The 23,028-nt window shown below is 38.9% G+C and overlaps 3 protein-coding genes across 3 annotated transcripts; 1 reads left to right on the top strand and 2 right to left on the bottom strand.

Moving 5' to 3' along the window:
• Window positions 1–353: 353 nt before the first annotated feature.
• Window positions 354–1,165, top strand: LOC137712305 (uncharacterized). Its single transcript, XM_068451408.2, has one exon. The coding sequence runs from the start codon at window positions 410–412 to the stop codon at window positions 980–982; it is 573 nt and encodes a 190-aa protein (XP_068307509.2). The 5' UTR covers window positions 354–409; the 3' UTR covers window positions 983–1,165.
• A 1,191-nt stretch (window positions 1,166–2,356) lies between these two features.
• LOC137714006 (WAT1-related protein At3g30340) lies at window positions 2,357–4,488 on the bottom strand. The gene is made up of 6 exons (XM_068453364.2): window positions 4,149–4,488; window positions 3,965–4,027; window positions 3,765–3,881; window positions 3,256–3,670; window positions 2,878–3,029; window positions 2,357–2,779 (listed from the first exon to the last, which is right to left on the bottom strand). The coding sequence occupies exons 1-6, from the start codon at window positions 4,337–4,339 to the stop codon at window positions 2,611–2,613; spliced, it is 1,107 nt and encodes a 368-aa protein (XP_068309465.2). The 5' UTR covers window positions 4,340–4,488; the 3' UTR covers window positions 2,357–2,610.
• Window positions 4,489–21,406: 16,918 nt separating this feature from the next.
• Window positions 21,407–22,769, bottom strand: LOC137712462 (uncharacterized). The gene has a single exon (XM_068451532.2). It carries the CDS (start codon window positions 22,544–22,546, stop codon window positions 21,683–21,685), a length of 864 nt encoding a protein of 287 aa, XP_068307633.2. The 5' UTR covers window positions 22,547–22,769; the 3' UTR covers window positions 21,407–21,682.
• Between the last annotated feature and the right edge of the window lie 259 nt (window positions 22,770–23,028).

Here is a 23,028-nt window from a genome sequence, read left to right as displayed (position 1 = left end):
ACCATACTAAATGATGGTGAACAAAAATGCACTCTTTTACAAATATCGAACAACTTTGTAGTCGCCTTTTATCTTACCATATATTACCAATAAAGTTCAAGAAATTTTATATGCTCTAGGATTTGACATTTGTCGATCATTTCATATTATTCGTAACGGTATGTTGTTTTCAATTTCTTTCCGTTTTAAACTTCACAAATCTAGAGTGTGATCAGTAAGAATCACAAAAGCATAAAGTCTAGGAGTAGAATGAACCAAATGCCAAGTAATCCCCTCCCCTTCCTGTTGTTGTTGTCATATGAAATGATTAATATCCTTGCATTGCAAAGTAAGCCATTCCTATATTCCAAATTTCCAACCCAAATCACAAGTACTCCTCTCTATATATCCACCTCAATCCTCACCCCAAATGGCAAAACCTCACCTACAAATCAAGCTCACAAACCCAGCAACAATGACAAACGAGTCAATCAAACCCAGCAGCCACTCCTCAGCCGATCACGGAGGCAGCAGGCACAACAAGCAACTGGACAAAGAAATCCGAGACATGGTCTCCGCCATCACCAACCGAGTCACGGACATCCAAAAGTCTGGCTCCATCCACCACGAGGACGAGGACGAAGACGGTGTCAGGATCATCACCCTTGCAGGATCCAACACCGGAGCTACCTTGAGGGGTGAGGTGGATCATGAGAACGTTAACAAACTTGCAGGGCTTCATGGTGGTGGTCCGGCTTTGGGAGAGGCTGATGGGCTGAGCACTTACGTGAACAGCAACTTCCAGGCCGTGAACAACTCCCTCATGATGGGCGGCAGCTACGCCACGAATGACCCCGGCGTTTGCATGGACATCACAGATATTGTGGAGCCGCATGGCGGGCATCATGGGAAGCCGGAGAAGCGGGGATGGAAGGGGAAGAAGAAGGAGAAGGAGAAGGAGAGGGATAGCTTACATAGCGACCAGCATCATGATACGGACTGATGAGCTTATTATGTTTCTTTATTTTTATGGAGTGGCTTAATTAATTACTAATGAATAAGAAGCCTTTGTATGGCTTTCTGGTTTGTTAAGTTATGATCAGTTACTTTCACTTCCCAATTTATGTCTTTATTCTCTGGACCTTATCTCTGGACTAAAGAACGCAAAAATCATGATGAGTTTTAATTTTCTTTGTAATTTTCTTTGTGGTATTTATTTGTTGATTCTGTATATGTAGTTGGCACAACGCTAGTTTCTTATCATTATGCAGTTTTCGAGGAATGTTTTTGGTAAAACTGTCACATCTTTACGTAGTGTTATAAAATATTATTTATCATTTACTTATATTAGAGCACGTAACGAGAGAGTGGCCATCAGGTCCATCATTCCTAAATTTTGTTCATAATTGTCACCTCAAAAGCCTATTTTGGAAGTGAATAATATTTGTTTTCTTACAAGTAAGAAATCATTTTTCCGTGCATGATCACATGTCATCATTTCACCATACAAAAATAGTAACAAAACCGTTAAATATCTTTATAATCATCATCTTAAAATCATTTCTATAAAAAATTATTTAATTTTGATACTATTTTAGTAACATATCATCATAATTAACTATCAACTTACTTGATTCATATGGATGACTTTAGACATGGCCTTTAGATGATAAAGAAAGGAGTAATGCCATACTTATCACATATTTATATTATTTTTCTAATAGAGGTAACCAATACATGTGGGTCTCATCTCTGTAGAGATGGTACAAATATATGGTAAAAGTATCATTTTTGTAAAGAAATGAAAAAGTTATAATGTTTGCAAGATGATATAAATGACTCCACACATGCAAGAAGCTAAATAATGTTCTTTTGTGTTGCCTCTAATGACCATGCATGATGCTCTTTGTTATCATCAAGCAATTTCAAATGCTAGAAGCTAGATTCCTGCAAAGCACACTTTTAAATGGTGTGTGTTAAAAGTTTCATGGAGTAATAGGCCAAATTTGTTAGGAGTGTACCACAAAAATTAAAAATATAGTGTTTTTGTACGGAATTTTAAACAATTAAGTGTAAAATTTCTTGATGCTTTAAAGTCTCTCGTTCAAACTTAAATTAAAATAATTTGTTATATATCTAAGTTCAAAGATACATAGATTTTGAAAGTTTACCGTAAAACAAACACAATGTTACATATTTGAGTTGAGATTGAGTTCTTAAAATATATATTGAATATTTTAAGGTAGTATCAGAGTTGGTACGTCTTTCTTATCTTAACAAGAATTACGCATAATTTTGATCATTTTAAGTACGCGATTATGATGATGATACCTCATCGTCTAATTTGTCAATTTTCCACACCAGAAACAACAACATCAAATGGTAAAGATCTCAGCTATTAAACTGGTAAGTTCTTCAACTATGTCTAACATATTTCATTACCAGAAGTCTCACGAGGAACCATGGAGGAAATTTGCAATCATCAGATAAAGAGGTGAAAAGTTTAATCTACTTTTATTCCGGTTATGCTAGCTGACTTTTCTTTAGAATCCTGCTAGAAGACCATAACAATCAATTGGGAGAAGAAAAAAAATGAACGCTTGTGAACTTGAAAGCATATGCAGTTCGGCTTCAAGGACGCCGCGAATCAACGGAGACTGTGACGGCGGGTAAATGTGATTCCTGCTCCTTGATTGCTTCAGATTCCTGGACTAGTTTTGTCGCACATTTCTGCATCTCTTTTTTCTTACCCCATAGAAGAATGTACAAGCCGGCGATTACAATTACAGATCCTAACAAGCTGCTCAGTGTCAATTCAACACAAATAAGGAAAGTTAGTACCACAAGTTGTAATCATATATAGATATTGGCAACTGTAAAATAGATAGGAAAGTTCACCTTCCGAGGTGGAGTCGTTCATGGAAGATGGGGATACTAATTAGGGCCGCCATTATCTGCACTAGCGGGCTAAATGCTGCAGTAAACACTGGTCCCCGTTTCCTCACACACCATGACATCCCCACGAAACCTAAGCCCGACGCTATCATTCCCTGTGCATATATGCACCAATAGTAAGGCATAGAGCTAAAGCATGTAACATTTTTTCTTTTGGACAAAGAGATATTCTAAGCTACTCCAATTTCCTGGAAACGGGTATATTGCATTGGCCAACTGGCATAACCTAGATTCGCGAAGTTATATAGCTTTTGGAACAAAGATACCAAAACCCCTTATTTATTTTTCTGTACTTTTAATTAGAAGAAGGGTAATACTTACAGAAAACAGGACAGTTATGATTTGTGTCCTTCCCCTCAGAACCCACATGGAAAGGTTCCTTCCTGTGCACACACCTAAGATTGCAGACTGAATGGCACCAAAGAAATTCATTATTGTTGTGCTAGAATACTGGCAAGGATACATCTTGCTAATGTTTGTTTGAACAAGAAACCATGAAGACCACAATAGGGTTCCGCCAACCAAAGCTATTGAACCAACCATCCACCGCTCATGGTTTCGCGTTGAGCTCAGGTGGATGCCATGGTCTTTGGCTTGAGTACTAGTTGTGGATTTTGAGTAATCAAATAGAGGAACTCCTTTGAAAAGAGTTAGTATCAAAGCACCACCAATGCACACCACTGCACCGAATACTTTCGCTCTCCCGCTGTTGCATTTTAAGTTCACCGTCTCTAACCTGCAGGATTAAACGCTTGATTTCATACAACAGCTCGTAAACAAGATTCACAAAACATGTAAATGAAAATGAGGTATTTGTGACCTTTTCGTACCTGAATGGTAACGCCACTATGAAAGTGATCACAGGCACCATGTTGACGAAGGCACAGGCAAAAGTCGCAGATGTATATTGGATTCCGAGGAGAAAGAGGTATTGTGTTAGGGACGTCCTGCAACAACATAAAAAATGTAACAATATTTTGGGCACATGAAAAAATGGAAGATTCGTAAAGTCTGTTTTGAGTTTACCAACCCAAGAATTGCACTTAAGAAGAGAAAACATGCGATGCGAAGTGTGAGCTTCGGCCTAGTATTCCTGCAAGCAAACCAGAAAATTCTTCACCAAGTTAAGGCAGAGAAATATCAAAATGAATTTCCATAAACAAAAAAAAAAAAAAAACAAAAACAAAAGCGAGGGATGATATATGCTTGCCTACCTTTCCCCAAAGTAGCTAATTGGAGCTAAGAAGATCGTAGAAATTGTCAACCGGTACGTGATAAGAACCAAATGGTTCATTCCCTCATCAAGCACTTTCTTGAGCAGAATATTCACTATAGCAAATGAGAAATCGATTGCAATCATGACAATAAAAGGTTTCCATTCATCAAACCTCTTCGCGTCCGCCATTTCCGAGAGTCACACTAGGGGGCAGAGCTGAGCTAGCTGGGCCTCTCAATAAGTCTGAGTTTTTCACCAAATGGTTCTTATGCTTAAAAACACACCAGAGGGCAGACCAATCTGTTGAGATAAATAGACAGGCTTCAGAATAAGTGGGCACAAAGCAAGATTAAAATTCTCCAAATCACATCACTGCTTTAAGCAACCAACTTTGACATAATTTAATCTTTGATTTCCTTTATTTTTTTACTTCCCTTTTTTCATTGACTAATACTTTCCAATGCGTACAGATTAACCGGGGAATCGTTTCATACAGTTCTTCGGGCATCGAATTCACGATCTCTCTCTCATACAACCCTATCCTAGAAGTTGTAGAGTCTTCATAGGCCATGGGGTTTCCCATTTGCAATTGTTTTTACTCTGTTAGGTTATGTTATTTCCATCAGGGAATCTTCTTTAAGTCAACAGTTTTACTAAATATATAGCTCAACATGGGCATCTATTTTTAGTGGTGGTGCTGGAAATAAATACTCTTATACCTCCTCCTGTGCTTGGCATTGGCATCAAATACTTCGTCGAACCAGAACGAACAGCGGCCGTATATCATCAACCCATTTTTTTAGAACATGTAAGTCAACAGTTTTACTAAATATATAGCTCAACATGGGCATCTATTTTTAGTGGTGGTGCTGGAAATAAATACTCTTATACCTCCTCCTGTGCTTGGCATTGGCATCTAATACTTCGTCGAACCAGAACGAACAGCGGCCGTATATCATCAACACATTTTTTTAGAACAACATGTCAAATCTTCCCACCAAGAAATTTAAAGAAACGTAATGTTTAAAACAAAGGATTGTGATCAATTAAACCATGTTGACAACTAACCTGGGTGAGGTGAGCGAGGTAAGGTAGGGTTAGATTAGACGGAGGTATAAATGACGTCTTTCCTATAAAGTGCCACTAATCATTTCTTTTCTAGACATAATGTCCGTTGTTTGTGGTAGCGTCGATGATATTGACAGATAAAATGATAATAACAAAATGTATTACTTATTATATATACGTTACAGCCATTATTAAATGTTTCCACCCTAAAACTTAAAAAGCAAAAAGAAACATAATGTTTAAAAATATGAGATTATTCTCAATTTACTTAATTTGATTTTTGAACACGACATGTATTCCTCGTTAAAGGGCATACTGTGATTTGATAATATTAACATATAACATGTCAATAACAAAACCTGTCAATATCATTATTATTGATACGAAATCCAACCTCTAACAAAGAACATCATTCACACTGAATTTCTAACTAAATAACTACAGCAACTGAGCACTTAAAACATTGATGGCACTGTAGCTGATAGCTGAAAAGACCAAAGGTTATGGAATTAAAGTGCAACACTTTCATAGAGGGAGATAATGATCAAAACTCAAGCTTTCTGTTCATTTTTCACAATTATATATAGGCATGAATGAAAAGCAATGTCACAATGATTAGGCTAACATTATTGAATCACTTAATCACCATGTGTAGTCAGTATCTTTAAACTTAGCTTAGTTTTTTTCTATTTGAAGCTCCTCTCCTTTTTCTTCAATTTTATAGTTGGAAGTGATTTTTCACACACATTTTTCTCATTAAATGTTTTTAACTATTTTTTACCGTTAAATTAACTAGATCAAAGAGATACAACCGTGATGAAGCATATAGATCATTCCCGAATCTCTTTCATCAAAATCACCGAATCAAATAATCTAAATTTTTTAAGTTTCATCCAAAAGTTCATCTATTGTGATCCCTTAAAAGATGATCTCTTTCCCGAGATAAAAAAGCAAAAGTGTGCAAAACGGACGTGCCCCTTTGTTACAGCTAGGATAACAATAAAAAATCTATACGTCAAATTAGCTATTTTCTGGCAGTGACCGGGCCATCAAACAGTTACTTTTGTGGGATTACCATGGCCACTCTTTGTTGGGGACCCAAATTTGCATGTCCATATATACAACCTTTTTCTTCAGTTGCAGTTAATCATTTTCCACTTAGCCTTTAATTTGTCTCATGCATTGCATATATAAAGGTTTTAACTTTGAGTAGTGATCTGTCAAATTATTAGTACACAGATTAGTCGGTTGTTTTTGTTGAGCGGAGTCACGTCTCTATATCCCATTGGAAAAGGATCCTCGCGGATCCTTTTTTTTGGAGATTCTAGGATTATATGATCGTGACTGTTTATCATACATCGTGCGGTTAAATTTCGGTAGATACTATTTATATTTAATTTTAAATTCTAAATTTTAAAATAATTTCGATCATACGATATACGATAAACAATCACGATTATGAAATTCCTACAATCTTCATAAAACAAAAATATCCTGGGAGATTCATTTTCCTTTCCCATCATCTCAACTTTTTCAATCAATTAGTGGATATCTACCAACCCGAGGAAGAAAATATCTGCCGATATGCCCCCGCGAAAGCAACAAGGATGAAAGAGATTATCAAACGATAAACCCTAGAATTACAATAATTAAAGAAAGATGTTCAACATACTAGCATGACTTTTACATAAATGGATACCAAGTCCTAAACACAAACGATCACTTCTCCTTCACCAAGAAAACAATTATAATTCAAGGAAAATGATTCTAGGAATTTTGTGATCGTGACCATTTATCGTACATCGTGCTATCAGTTTTCGTTAAATACTATTTATATTTAATTTTAAATTTTAAATTTTGAAATGATTTCTGACCGCACGATGTACAATAAACTGTCACGATCATTAGATTTTTAGGATCCTCAAGAAAAGGATCCTTGCTGGATCCTTTTCCATAATCCAAATATGAAATAAATTTTAACATTTTAAATATTCCTAAACTCTAAGAACCTGATTATGTTAAAGCGGATCATTCTGCCAAAATTCCAACTAAGGAACAATAATATGTTTCAAAAATTAACTAGAACATATAGACATACTGTTGCGATGATTGCAAGTGTACAATATCGCTCAATTAATATTTGAATATCATTCCAACAAGGATCATATTAATCTAAATTTATTATCCTGTAAGGTTCTAAAAGACGTTAAACATTAGTTGGATGGCGAAAATAGGTTTGGAGGGTTTTTTTTTTAATTTTAATTAAATTTATTATATACATATTGTATTGGATGCATAATGCAAAATAAAATGACATATAAATTATAAAGTATTAGAATATATTGAAAACATGGAGAACAAGCAAATATTGATTGTTCATCTAAGTAAATTTTTTTCACAATTTATAAGAAAAATAAAATGTCAATGAAAGTTCTCTATTTTTTATCTAAGTGAGAATCGCGACCTAGGTGAGGTGCCTAAACGAGTCTAGCCGAGTTAAGCTGAAATTTTAGAACACTGATATCATGATTAACTTCAAATTAAAATTAAGTTTTACATAAATTAAAATGATGATTTAAATAACTTAAAAATAATGAATAAAAACCATTAATAATAAAAAATATAAAAAAAATAAAAAACAACCATGGAGAAATTTAAACAATTAAACGATAAAGCATCCGACTTCACCTAACCAATTTCATCCAAATATTATAGCATAGTAATCCTAATTATTACTCATTGTGGAACCGTATTTTTCACCTCTCTAGAACAATGACTCGCATGGCAGTCCGGGTCCCTATCCACTCCGACGACCATTCAATAATGAGTAAGTCGATTGGACGTGCAACGACAAATCGCTCCGACTTAGGATGGTTACCAAAAGGGGTCTTAAACGGGCCTCTTAACCGGAGTTCTGCGGACGGATCCCTTCAAGAGTCGTAAGTGTGGAGTAAAAAATAATCAAGAGACGACACGTGAATTTTTGGACAGAAATGACAAAATTACCCTTGAGGAGCACCAGAATTCTCACACACGAGCAATGGACAATCATCTCACAATCAAGTCAACAGTGCCCAAAATAGGTATTTATTCAAAACCTATTTCATCCATCTTCTCCACAAGGTGACCCCCAAAACATTCCTTTTAAATTATGTTAATTAGCTAATTAATAGATTTATTACCTAATTAATCTATTAATGGCTACTTAAACTACCAATTAACTACAAAATACACTCAAAAACACCACAAAGGGCTAGCCGCCACCTCCCCCCATGCCCTATATATACTACCCCATTTTCTCAAAAAACCTAGGTCTATACTCTTGCTAAATACTCAAAATTCTCCAAACACTTTTCTTTGAAAATTCTAACTTTGGCATCGGAGGTTCTTCGACCAAAGCACCCCCCCCCCACCCAAATTCATCGTGGGCATGTGAGGCTATTGGCCTTGACCTAAGAAGTTATTTGTTTTGTAGGTGCAATTTTTTTTAAGGACAAGGAGGAAGAAATTTGCATCCACAAATTGGTGCTTTCATTGAGAATTGAGTCCCACACTCGTAGAAGACTCTTGCATCCAAGGGTTTTTATTTTCTTGTCCATTTGTAGATTTTTCGTACGTTCTTATTATTAGAATTTTTTATTTGCAAAAATTCTTTGATAAAACGTAAAAGAGAAGTACAATGGCTAGAAATTTAGAAATTTCAACAAATGAAAATTTCAACATTCAAGAGATGGGACCCTGGCAATCCACGAGGCTAAATGTGACAATAGGTGGAGTGGCACCACCACCACGAGTTTCTACCACGGGAACCACCGCGGTGGCTACCACAGTAGCCACCGGTGGCGAGGTCCATGTTGTCACCACCACGCCCCGAGCCATGCCATCCAAGGCAGCTCATAACACTAAGGCCACAACCCAAGTCATGTCACTCCATGCCCAACGCGAGCCCAAAGCGTTGCTAGGTTGAGCCCAAGCCTCGCACCCGCGTGCATCATACGCCGAGTAGCCTATTCCGGTGGCCTAGCCTGCTTCCGCTGAGCAGCCCACTTTAGTGGCCTAGCCTGCTCTCGCGGCCCAGCCCATTCCCGTGGCCCAACATGGTCTCGCCAAGCAGCCCACTCTCGTAGCCTAGCCTGCTTCCGCGGCATTCCAAGCAGCCCAAATTGGCCTAAGACTATCTCAACCATCCGGACCAACCATCGAGCTGAGGGCATTTTCATCATGTTTCTCCGTGGATTTGACATTTCCCAATTCAAATCTCATGCCTGAAGCCTACCACACTTTCCTTTGCTCAATGAGGCATATTCCTTCCAAGCTCTTCCAATCCAAATAGAGAACAACACTTGTCTCGACAGGTCATAAAGTTGACAAGGGCCCTTGCACAACAAACAACCTTGGTGAATCAACTTTTGCAATGCATCGAGATCCAACGTGGCCCAGAGGTATCCCAAAGAAGGACAAGGGTAGATGATGCGAGATTTATACGACACACAAATTAAACCCTATTTGTGACAATTGTAGTAATGATGTAAGTAGGGATCGTTCTAACCGGGGATTAACTAGGGGTGCTAATCTACTTTGAAATGACTCAAAAACACAAAAACTAAATGTAAAGACTCTTAACAAGACTACTATGACTCAGAATAGCTTTGAAACACTCAAACTGCCTAAAACAATCAAATTGACTCAAACAGAAACTAGAACTTGATTTGGACGAATTTGAAAGTGTTTATGACTCCAAATGCTTAAAGACACAAAATAAAACAGATTTGGATGACTAAGACTCAACAAAATATGGGGGGAATGTGTTTGGACGAGATTAAATTAAATGGACAGATTATAATTAAAACAGATTGCAAAACAAATTGTGATGAATTAATGGATGATGGAATAGCCAATGGGTTCTTCTCCACACATGTTACACTTGCATACAAGATGATTTTCAGTTGGTCTTTCGATAAATTATGAAACTCAACACCCCGGGTTAATTAGGTTTGCTTAAATTAACCGTCAAGTTCTCCTTAAGTTAATGAATTGGATGGGTTTGCGCAACGCAATTCACAACATTCTCCAAAAGTCCTTTACGTGAAAAGCACAATAAAGATACAATCAAAGATCATTAAGCATCATGAAAACTATAAGTGTTGACGAGGCCTTCGTTACTATGATGAGCATGAAACTATTGCCAAGAATTCATTTAACGCGATTGTTTATAAGCAACCTCCACTACTTGTGAATATAAGTTCATAACTATTAGGTGAAACTCACTTATATTCTAGCGTCATATTCATGCATGAAAATTAAGCGTGCACTCTCAATAAACATACATAAATAAGTTATCAATCAAACAGTTAAACAAATTGAATCCACAACTTATGAAATTCCAACCAAAGGTAATCAATTCATATTGCAAGCATAAACATGGTTTCGAATCACCCCCTAGCTAAATGGGGTTTAGTTCCTCATACGTACAAGACAAAGAGAATTGAAATTAAACATTGAAATCAAAGAAACACCTAAACATTCCAACAACTCAAACTTGAATTGTATGAACGTTTAGGCCCTCTTCTCTTCCTCTTCGTTGCGGCACAAGGTCTAAGGATAGTGTTTTGGAGGGATGGGAAGTGGTTGGAGGGCTGCAATGGAGGAGAAAAGGTGCAGAAAATGGAATGAATATGCACGGCACAAAGGGGATTTTGTGTTTGTGTGTTGTGTGTTTGTTTTGTGGTGAATGGGAATGGTTTGTATGAATGCATTGCATGGTTTTATAGGGAGAGAATGGATGGGAGAGCATGTGAATGGCAGCTAGGAATGATTAAAGAAGGGAATGCATGTGGAATGACAACTAGATTGGTTGGTGGAAAGCTGAAAATGCAAATGGGAATGCTGGAAATGCAAGGGATATGCACGGCAAGGGTGTGTTTGGTGTAATTATGGGTGCATGTGGCTGAAATATAGAATGGGAATGCATGTGAGTGACAACTAGGGTGAATGGTGGCTGCAATTGTGAAGTGTGATGGCTGGAATTGCAAGGGAATGCACGGCAAGAATGGGTTTTGTGTGCATGTCGCTGAAATTGGTAGGTTATGCATGGGTTAGGATGGTTTTTGGGAAGAGAATGGGCTAGGCCCTTTGTTTTATGTCCTAAAGTGCATACAAGGCCTTCAATTTCATCCAACACTTTGGCTCCAAGCATAAGCTATCCATCCTTAGCCCAATAGTGCTCCAAAAGGCCCAAAATGCACTTCTTTGCTCCTTTAGCCCTTAGAACTTGAAAACATACGAAAATAACTTAAAAGACTTAAAGAACTAAGAAATAACAACGTAAATGCACAAGAACAAGCCAACTAAGTTGCCTAAATATGCTCCTATCAGTAGACGAACCTCTCCACCAACGTCCCTGTAAGTAACCACTTGACCAGTCACGAACCGAGCGTTCTAACAGAGTGCCCTCCCAACTGGACCCCCGAGATAGCATATACTCCCGTCTTAAAACGTGAAGGAACGTGCACTCTTAGTTAAGCCCACAGACAAATGTGCACTCACAGTTGAGGCCACACTCCGATAATCAACATGAGCAACCTTCCAGACGAAGTGTTCATTCACAGCAAGGCCCACAAGGAGCATCATCCATCTTACATTGGAGTAGGCAGCACAACGGACGGTGAGAAGCAGTCACTCAATCCAGCTCAAGTTCAACCAGCAGTCTGCCAGTTACCTGCTCGCCTGCTAGAGATATATCATACCAATTGTAGCCGCAGCATAGACGAGCCGAACATATGGAAAAATAACCAAAACCAGTAGGTCACAACCGAAGGCAGCTGAAAGCTCTGCCACCCCAACAAAGGAAAATTCAGGATGAAGTAGAAAGGCTCCTGACCTAGCGATTACATAATTTCCCACGCAATGAAGCTATTGACAAGGCGTTCCGATGACACATGACCAACATAAGCGAGTCATCTTTCAATGACAAGATCGAGCAGATGGGACTACCCTATATAGATTGCTGCATATAAAGTTTACTTATGTTCCGACAAATGTAGCAGCTCAGCCTAATGGCACGCCGAGGGCAGATGAGTACCAAAATGATACACTAGCCCAACTACCAAGAATCGGGGGTAGGCCTTGTTCTGAACACTCCAGACAATTCCTCCTGCTACGCATAACCTGGCCTAAGCTAGCCCCAGCTCTGCTTTCACAGCTATGCATGCCTGCTCCACGGCTCTCAGCAAGCATTGATCTATCACCATGGCTCATAACTATGCCAATCTTGCATCATAGCTTTTAGTCATGCCGATCTTGCTCTATGGCTTGTGCCAACCAAGCCTCAAAATGGCACACGACGAAACACATAATGATGGCAGAATAATTCTGGGAGCAACTCACTGAACTTACACCCTTACGTAGGGTCCACAAGTAGTTCAAAGTCTCAAGCAGATTGCCAAACATAACCTCGCAGGCTAAGGATTATTTCGATTGTCCCAACAGTCCAGTTTTCCTCAACTGCACTTATGACAATGACTTCCATGCTATCTAATGCGAGAGAATAAACTAATTACTCTTCAGTGCGAGAGGGTAAACCAATTCCTCGACACCCATATGGGTTTGCTCTCCAGTGCGAGAGGATAAACTAATCGTTCTCCAATGCGAGAGGGTAAACCAATTCCCCGACACCTATATGATTCTGCTATCTAGTGCGAGATGATAAACTAATTGCTCTCCATTGCGAGAAGGTATACGAATTCCCCAACACCCATATGGGTTTGCTCTCCAATGCAAGAGGATAAACTAATTGCTCTCCAGTGCGAGAGGGTAAACTAATTCCCCTACACCCATCTGGGTAAGCTCTCCAGTGCGAGAAGGCCACATAGCTCAAAAGATCAAATGCTTGAAGATCAACTCGGCAACAAATGGTCAGGGGGTAGCAGCCACTTTTGCACTTAACAGTTCGTTCATCCGACATTTTATCTTCAACCGATCTTGGTAGCTCCATCCTTGATTGCTCCATCTACGACAGCTGAGAAATCAAACTCAAGCAGTTTCCTCATTTTTGGCAAGCAACCTAAACATGGCAACCCAAACCGTTGCCTATGCCACGACACTTCCTCAGCCTTTGCCGAGCCAATCCTTAGCTTCAATTAAGCCGAGCAGCACAAGCAATAGCCCCTGCCAAGCCAACTTATGGGCCCATACCAAGCCAACTTTTGGCCCTTGCCAGCCAACATACGTGCCGTATCACCCAATGGTTGCCCCGTGGCAGCATTTTCTAAGAAGAAGACAAGGAGAATTAAGTTTTTCTTACATCGATGTGGCGCAAAGAAGACAAAGAAATCAACGAAAGACAGTTCTTTGCACGGGCAAGCAAAGAAGAGTGATAGGGAAGGAGGAACAAATATACTCTAACTTTCTCTCTTTCTTGTAGGGATAAATAATTGTCCTCCAAAGTTGATTTAATCCCCTACTTAAGGTAAGCTCAAATAGGCTTTGGAGGTGATTTATTTCCTTTTCCTAGAATAATCTAATTCTAAGTCCAAGAAAGAATCTACATCAAAGTTGGAGATCTCTACACTTGCTGCATTTTCCAGTAAGTAGCCCAGCAGATGTGGGGGCATTTGTTGAGCCAAAAATAATCAAGAGACGACACGTGGATTTTTGGGTAGAAAGGACAAAATTCCTATGAGGAGCACCAAAATTCCCACACGCGAGCAATGGACAATCTTCTCATAATCAAGTCAAAAGTGCCCAAAATAAGTATTTATTCAAAACCTATTTCATCCATCTTCTCCACAAGGTAACCCCCAAAACATTCCTTTTAAATTATGTCAATTAGCTAATTAATAGATTTATTACCTAATTAATCTATTAATGGTAACTACAAAATATACTCAAAAACAGCACAAAGGACCGGCCACCTTCTCCCCCCATACCCTATATGTCACGCCCCAATCCTGACATACGTCCAGAATTGACACGTGACGTCACCAAAAATCTGTATCTATCATATCCCACATCCTGGATATGGGCAAGCATAACTCAATAATCGAATCGCATAGTTATTTTTCGTATGCATTATGGCTGCATCTAACCTCCCTGTTAAACTGCCTACGTACCCTAGACAGGGATCAAGCCATTCGTAGTTCGTCATGCACAATCATTGACATATAACACAGTCCGATTAAGTCGAAAGACATAACATTTCTCAATCAATCAATAGAACTTGACAAGCATGAAAATACTAGACTTAGGGTTACATAACAAACCCATCTGAAAAACATGATTTCCCCTCCAACTATATATAAATCATTATGTCGCAACATGATACCGCAATTCATAATATATATTAATTTAAGGAACCAACGAAGCACAAAACCATTCTCTAGTCACATTTATCAACAAGTCTAATCATAACAATAACCATGATATCCAACATAACAATCCCACATGACGATTAACATTTCCACTTCATCCATCACGTAATTTATCACGTTTTCCACATAAAATCGCGTTTCATAGTGTGTAACATAGTTAAGAATTAACAAAGTACACATGATTCTCTAGAAATATTAATCAACTAAAATACTCATTATAACCACACTCATATCCAACGTCCTTCCATAATCACATCAATCAATAATGTCAACCATCACATCATCAATAACACATACAACAAGTCGAAATGCAAGGCTAGAGCAACACAATTCAGTTGAAGACTACATCATTCGAAAAAGGGGATTTTGGACCATCCAACAGACCAAGGCTCCAAAGGGGATTCCGGACCATCACTCAACGAAATCCAAACAGAACTCAGTTCCAAACTAGCCAACCGAATTGAACGGAAGTCTAAGAAGCATAACAATGGCTCGAAGGAACAAGACATGATTCAAGTTACCCAATTCACGAAACTCAACGAAACGAAGCAATATTAAGCAAAATCCACATCACAATGGGTCATCGGTCATTTACTAGACCTCACATCTCCCAAGCAATTCAATATGCATTTCAATCACATGTCACAACCATTTCCAATACACAAGTCAAATCACATTTCACTTCATCATACCAATCACTATACTTCCAACATTATATCTCAATACATAGCTTGTAACATATCAAGGAATCACGAAGCACAATATTAATATTTACTTACGTTAATCAGTCAGTGAGATAACATATCATTTCACGAATTTAATTAAAGAACTCTACATAATTCCCAATTTGGGTTAAGAATAATAACATGGTAATTCTAATTTATTTTCGCAATATCTATTGTGGGTAATTCCCATCTACTCGAATTTAAGATTCTGAGATCACCTTACGGAATGAACAAGAGCAAGGATTCCGGACCACTTAACGGAATCCAACAACATTGGGTTCCGGACCACTCAACGGAACCAAAATATCAAGCGGTTTCTCATAATCTACCCAGACCTGTCATATGTAAAGTCAATGCCAATATTATGGAATTGGTGCACTGGCAAATCAGGCACTCAGATAAGCTGAGAGGCTCGGGTGAGGGACAATAAAATAAGCATGTGATACAATAATAAAACCAGCCATCAATCATAATTTATAAACCTTGAATATAAATCCTTCATAGGAAATCAATACCAAACTTTTGAAAACTCCGAGGGAGTCACCCAGACATCCAAAAGTTCATTTCAAACAACCATAACATCTCACACCCATATTCACTTACATACAATGAAAGTAGAATTAGGGTGACACTGTTCATCCAAAGCCTACACCTTTGCAACCATCTCAAACTAAACTCAATAAACTAAGGTGGATACAATCCCAGACCATCACTCAACGGGATCGCGGAGTAAGAGGGATTTCAAACCATCACTCAACGGAACCCAAACCAAGATACGATTCCGGACCATCACTCAACGGAATCGCAGAGTGAAGTAGGAAGGATTTCGGACCATCACTCAACGGAATCCAAACCAGGATACGATTCCGGACCATCACTCAACGGAATCGCGGAGTACATTGCATAACCACCAATCAATGAAACAACACATGAATCAACTTGCTTAAGTTATAAAGGCTCAACGGACAAGAAATGAAATAATGAAACGAGCATTAACACATGTTTCAAAGCAACAAACCTCATGACAATGGGTTAACAGTCCACCACTAGCCCTCACCTCATCAAATCAAGCTAATTATACAAAACAAACCATATTTTCAATATGCACGTCAAATCCCACTTCATATAACTATGTCGTTGGCTCATTATGAAAATTAACAATTTATAGGAAAAAATGATTATAAAACCATTTCATATTCATATATATTAAGTCGCTCACATTTCATCATATCATACCATCTATGTAAATCAACCACCTTTCGAATATACATGTCAAATCACATATCACGATCATCATTAGTACACAAGCCAAATCATGTTTGATAACATAGGTCTATGGCTAAATATATATAAATATATATATAATCACATTTCAATAGAATCACATTATAAGACTAAGTCAAATTCACGGATGATACCAATACAAGAAATCAAGGTAATAATCATATCACATATGTTCAAGTCACTCTCTAACCAATGTATGCCCATTAGACTTCACTTAAGTCTCCCATAGTACTAATTTTATTATTTAGAACATTCCGAGACATGTTGACCATAAATTAATTCTTGGTCAACGATGGGGTCCACAACAATTCGCAAATCAGATTTGCGATCCATAACTTCCTAAAGTCCACATTATGCTTCAAGGATAACATACTAAAGTTTCATTTTGATCCAATGGTCGAATTGTCGACAATCACACAAACAAGTGGCGGTCCAAATTGATCACCACACCCAACAATTGAATCTTTGGAAACCAAGCTAGACATAGGTTCACATGGTCACTAGAAGGTATTTGAAACCTAGACAACACTCGTGAACGATCCCTCGCACAGCCACACGCGGTGGAAGTCAAGATGGAGGGTTTAGAAACCCCGAATTTCAACATTAACTAGATGAGCTCAAATTTACGTGGTAGCTAGAGCTCAACAAGGGAAACACTTTTCACAACTAGGCCGACGATAAATTCTAACCGGAAACCGCCCAATTTCACCGTAGAAAACCGGATTTCTAGGGTTCTAAACACCCAACTCTAAAATGAATACGAAAGCACAAAATAAGCATACCCACTTGAAGATTATGAAGAGTAGATGAAGTTTCATACCTCACTCGAAGGAAATCGTTGTCGGAATCGCCGGAAAAATGATAAAATCGCCGGAAAAGTCGTGGACTTTGCGACCTCGAACTGCAAAGATGGAAAAGAAATGGGAAAAATCTAACATCACAGAGATGTAGGGCTCGTCAAGAGCTTTCCATGGACACCAAGATCATCCAAAACGGAGCTCGGATGAAAAAGATACAAGCGGGTCAAGTTTAATGGGTTTATGGGTCAAAATCTCCCTAAAACGGGTTAGTGCAGTTTCCCCCCTTCCATTTTCAGAAACCTCCCTCTTTTCTGGAGGTTTCCCTCCCATTTATAGCATTTTGGCAATATTACCAAAATGCCACCAACTTTAAATGACTCTAACTTCTCCGTTCAGACTCTTAAATAAGATCTGTTTACGCCTACGCGCTCATGAAATCGAACTCTACCTAACCAATTCAAGAGTTGACTGAAAAGGTCGAGAAAATTGGAAATGACTAAAGTAACCCTCACTTCGTTTTTCTCAAATTTGGAGAAATAAAGAACTAGTTCCAATCAAATCTTCGAAATACGTCAAGAATAAAATAAAATAATAATTTTAGGGACGGGATATCACACTATATATACTACCCCATTTTCTCTAAAAACCTAGTTCTACACTCTTACTAAATACTTAAAATTCTCCAAACACTTTTCTCTGAAAATTCTAACTTTGGCATCGGAGGTTCTTCAGACAAAGCCCCCCCTAATTCATCGTGGGCGCGTGAGGCTATTGGCCTTGACCTAAGAAGTTATTTGTTTTGTAGGTGCAATTTTGTCTAAGAACAAGGAGGAAGAACTTTGCATCCACAACAAGTAACTTGACTTCTAAGGACCTTTAAGCAATTCAGGTCCAGGGCACCATTGGTCCAAGTGAAACTAACATTCAAAAGAGGAAAGCAACGTATTCCGAATAGGATAACGTCCCCAGCATAACCCACTCCAGGCATGACATTTTAAGGCATAGTGGATAATGTGAAATTCTCACTAGGGTATTCAAGACATAACGTCATTGAAATGACTCACCCCACGCTTGATATTTAGGGCGAAGTGAAATTTTTTCAGGGTATCCTAGATAGGATAACCTCCCCGAAATGACACACTTCGTGCTTGATATTTCAGGGCAAAATGAAATTTTTTTTATCGTTCATCATGGTATTCCGGACAGAATAACGTCCTCAAAATGATCCATTGAATATCTCAAGATGCCTCCAAGGGGCAAGCATGCTCCTCGAATCACCAAGTGATTTGCACTCCTTGCCTGATATTTCAGGGTTAAGTAAACCTTTTTCAACATTCTCCAGGGAAATCTGGACAAGACCTCATCTCCGGAATGACCCACTAAAGAGACCAAGATATCTCCAAGTCATTGGAATGAGGAAGGAATTCCTCTCTAACTCAACGACCTGGATGTCACTCCGATCGAGGTAGAGTATGGTCATGTGTAACTATGCCCTCCAACGTAGTCTGTTGCATAGAAGACATAGTTAGGGGCATTTGTGGGACCATATTTCTCACATCTCTAGAACAATGGCTCACTTGCCAGGCCCAACTAAAGTGACCGACGTGCACCATGAAGAGTCTTAACAGGAGTATGTGGTTCACAACCCCATAGAGTCTGACCAGATTGCATATGCGGAGTCCTCATGGAAGTTGTGGTCTGCCACCCCATAGGGTCTGAGTGCATACGTACAGGTTCTCTACATCATCTTCAACTACTTTCCATTCAGGTCTTATTGTACCTATATTGCACATGGTATGACTGTTCTAGACCACTCATTTGACTGACTGGCCTGACTATGCATTGAAATTCATGTTGTACATACTTTTGACTGCTCTGAGCCATGCCTTTGACTGACTTGTCAAACTATGGAATTCAGACTATATTGCCCATACTCCTGATTGCACAAAGCCATGCTTCTAACTCTAAATGCTCTGACTTTTTAGACAGCCAGCATAGTAGTAGAATGCACACGAGATAGACTTTGGACGCCTATAAATAGGCGCATCGATTCCTCACAAAGGGTTAGTCACTTTTTCTCCACTTAGAGCATTTTGCTCATCTTCTCTATCTAATACTGACTTTGATCATCGAAGAACCTATGCCACCTATTCCTGGTTTCACGATCCTTTGCTTGTCTTTGTTCTGGCAGACTCGTCTTTGTTCTGGCAGACTCACTTCGACTTCTAAAATTGTCCACTCTGACTAGAAGTGCAACTTGCACAAAATTTGTTCCAACACCCATGTTGACAATTGATTTTCCCTTATTTATTTGATATCCCTTTTCAAGCTTAACCAAAAGTATTCCTGACTAACAACTCATTCTTTTTCCAAGCAATGAATTTAGAAACCAAAAACCCATTATGCACTTTCAAAATTCCACAAAAAAATTGCATGAGTCAATGTTAGTCCATTCCCACTCATTCAAGACATGGTATTCGTTACTAGAAACTATATATTAGATATCTCATTTTGATCTCAACCTAATTTTTCTAATCAAATTATTGGTGGCCAATTAACTGCAAGCATTAAAAACAGTAACGAACACTCAATATGGAATTATAGTAAGAAATTAATATAATTATAAACTTCGAGTATCTATAGGTAGGCTACATCTTAATCCTAGTAAAAGAAAATTAGTTCATAATAAAATTGAAATAAAAATATGATATAATCCGAAACATGGAAAGTATACACCTAAATTCCAACTCAGTCGCTTGACTCACTTCCGCGGCAAAGCTATGAATTCGAACTCCAGTTTATTCCTCCTTGTTCTCAGCCTCTCTTCCTCTCTGTATGTGTACCTGTAGGTGCTGGGAGAGTCCCTCAATATTTGTGCGTTCGCCTGTTTAATGTGGATAATAATTTAATTCATTGAATTTTTTTTAACAGCTAATGGACAATCTTCTATTTCTAAGTCTGTTTTAAACGCGGAGCGTTATAGAAATGGACCAGCATTTTGGAGAATAAGAGTTTGTGGTTTTAGCTGCAAAGTTTGATTATTTACTGTGTATTGCTCTCTTTATATTTACAAAAGTGGGCTTTTAGAGTCCTAATTTCTTCACCTTCGTCATCTGGAAAAATTTCATCTCCGCTCTGTTTGCATTTCCAGCTTCAACATCTTCGACATGTAAACCTGCCTCATTTGGTTGCATGTCTCCTATATCACAAACAGGTACTACTACCGCTGAACAAACCACCACTTCCTCTGGTGGGTCTACAAATCACTTTTCACAAAAGCTTATGCTACTATTGCATACATACAGCTGTATCTATCTTTTCTTTAAATTGTTTTTTTATTTCACCGCTCTTAGGATTCTTGGAGGCCTTATACTTTTGAGTAGTTAAAGTCGTGCCCATAACCTTGCTTTGATAGGGTTTTGATCCCGCCCTTCTCATGATCTTGCCGTTGATCAAATCTAGTTTCGTGTGTTAATTCTGTTGAGTGCTAGTTTAGTGTGTTAAACCTCACATCAAGGACAATAAGATTTTTCAGTATCTGGCATTCACTTTGTTCTTTTTCTTCCAGGTAAAAGGGGGTGGCTGACTTAATGCGAAAATGACCAAAAGATGAGGATGATATTTCTAATGAACAGTTAATCTCTATTCGTTTTTTCCAGCACGATCTAAAACGAATTCTGTGCTCACATTTTACTGCAATCTTTTTGTTTTGCAGGTCACTTCTTGTTTTTCGTTGTTACAGGTGCGCAGGCAAAACAAGCAGACGAGGACTGCATTTGAAGAAGGAAGCATTGCGTTATGATGCCTCCTACAAGTAGCATTACTTAGGTGTTTCTTGTTTGCTGAAATTGATGTAACAAGTTTGAAAATGTGACCAAATGGTAAATTTGCAGTTCTGTTCTTTCAGTACACTTTCTTTCATGTTGGTAATTGAGTTTGACAACTACAAATATCATGGGAATGAAAATAACTTGCTAGAATCCGATTACTACATGTCAAATATCATGGGAATGTACAAATATCGATCGATTACATCTTCTTTTAATATGATCACATATTACTGCTACACACAAACGATAAGTGAAATTTTGGTATGGCTATGTATTAAGAGTAGTTCTTTCACTGAATAACCTATGAATGACGGTCGGAAATGCCTATAACCTAGTAGGGTACATAATTTTATTGGGGGCACATACTTGAAAGAATTGATTTGCCTGCAAAGACTAGCTTGTAGGTTAAAAATGGTAAAACGCAAAGAATTGCATTGATTATATGGATATGATCTCATCACCCCAGCACAGATGAGGCATAAAAAAGAGGATCCCAATTGCCATTAGCTCCTCCCCAATTGCTACTGTCACAGTGCAAAAACTGCTGCTGATCTGAACACCAAGCACCACCACCACCACTACCACCATTACCATCAATCTGTGACAGATGCTGCGTACCCGCCGCCATCACTTTAGCATCGCCAATGCTTGCAATAGGGAACGGAGGCTCCATAACGCATTGTTCTGGTACATACGGCATGTTGTTTTTCGACCACGTGGACCAATTAGGCACTTGCTCATATGCTGCTTGACTCTCATTGGTCCACACCATGTTTGGGTTTGATGGTTTTGTACAAGGGTGAACCTGATGCTGCCACTGATTTTCTAACACAATTGGGTCCTCCTTGTGCGGGTTCACGAATCCCGCCGCCGCACCACGTAGACTAACTGACTCCGGTTTCGTCCCACTAGTTCCCTGTGGTGGTTGTGGGAGTACGCCAGTTATCCCCTTACCATCCTGCAACTTAGCTCTAAGTGCACCCAGCAACCCATCAGCTTCCACCACATTCCCACACACCGCCTCAAACGAGAACGGCTCCACAATTTCCTCCACGCCCCCGGCCCCAGCACTCTGTGGCAGCTCAAAATTGGTTCGGGCGTTGGCACCGCGGAGCGCTCGAGCAGCATCATCATATGCCCGAGCGGCATCCTCTGCAGTGTCGAATGTCCCGAGCCAGAGCCTCACTTTCTGTAGAGAGTCCTTGATCTCCGCGACCCATCTCCCGGACGGCCTCTGCCGGACTCCCACGAACCGGTGGTGGCCTCTCGTCGACTTCTTCTTCCTCCCCCGAACGCCGTCGTTTTGTTCCCGCAAAGCCATTTATAAAACCGTCGTCGTTTTTCTTCAGTCTCTGATTGAAACCGTCCGAGAACGGATTGCTCGTGGATTTATAATCATGGGTAAGCTGAAGAATCCGGGAGTCGAAGAAGCCGACAGAGAACAAGGTGACAAAAACGTCGCCGTCCCAGTCCTGCAGGCTTCAATTGTTTTTAACGACGGAGGATTGAAATGACTGGAGAAATGGTCAGCAATAATTTTTCTACCATTTTTATTGTAATTTTGGTTGCATCATTGCATACGATATGTCGGTCCGAAGAGAGGATGAAAGGGCAGGAAATACCCAGAATACCAGACGGTAACACTTCGATTTTGTAACCCAGCGCTGTAATTTTCGATAATTGTTTGTTTGGTTTAAACGCTGTAAAAAATGTTGAAATCATTGAATTTACCGTTTAAATTGTAACATGTTTATGTTTTTCACTAGTCGGGATTTGAACTTAAACACAAAGACAACATTTGCA

The sequence above is a fragment of the Pyrus communis genome, chromosome 14, assembly GCF_041283825.1.
Source record: "Pyrus communis isolate YQ-2024b chromosome 14, ASM4128382v1, whole genome shotgun sequence".
Classification (NCBI taxonomy): domain Eukaryota; kingdom Viridiplantae; phylum Streptophyta; class Magnoliopsida; order Rosales; family Rosaceae; genus Pyrus; species Pyrus communis.
Note: the sequence above shows the minus strand (reverse complement) of the source record. Positions and strands in the feature narration are given on the sequence as shown.

Bases quoted from the DNA above. Each gene is read 5' to 3' on its own strand.
- LOC137712305 (XM_068451408.2), top strand. From the start codon at position 410: ATGGCAAAACCTCACCTACAAATCAAGCTCACAAACCCAGCAACAATG.
- LOC137714006 (XM_068453364.2), bottom strand. From the start codon at position 4,339: ATGGCGGACGCGAAGAGGTTTGATGAATGGAAACCTTTTATTGTCATG. The intron at 4,028-4,148 runs GTAGGCAAGCAT...GTTTGCTTGCAG, and splicing joins ATTAGCTACTTTGGGGAAAG to GAATACTAGGCCGAAGCTCA. The intron at 3,882-3,964 runs GTTGGTAAACTC...ATGTTGTTGCAG, and splicing joins TTCTTAAGTGCAATTCTTGG to GACGTCCCTAACACAATACC.
- LOC137712462 (XM_068451532.2), bottom strand. From the start codon at position 22,546: ATGGCTTTGCGGGAACAAAACGACGGCGTTCGGGGGAGGAAGAAGAAG.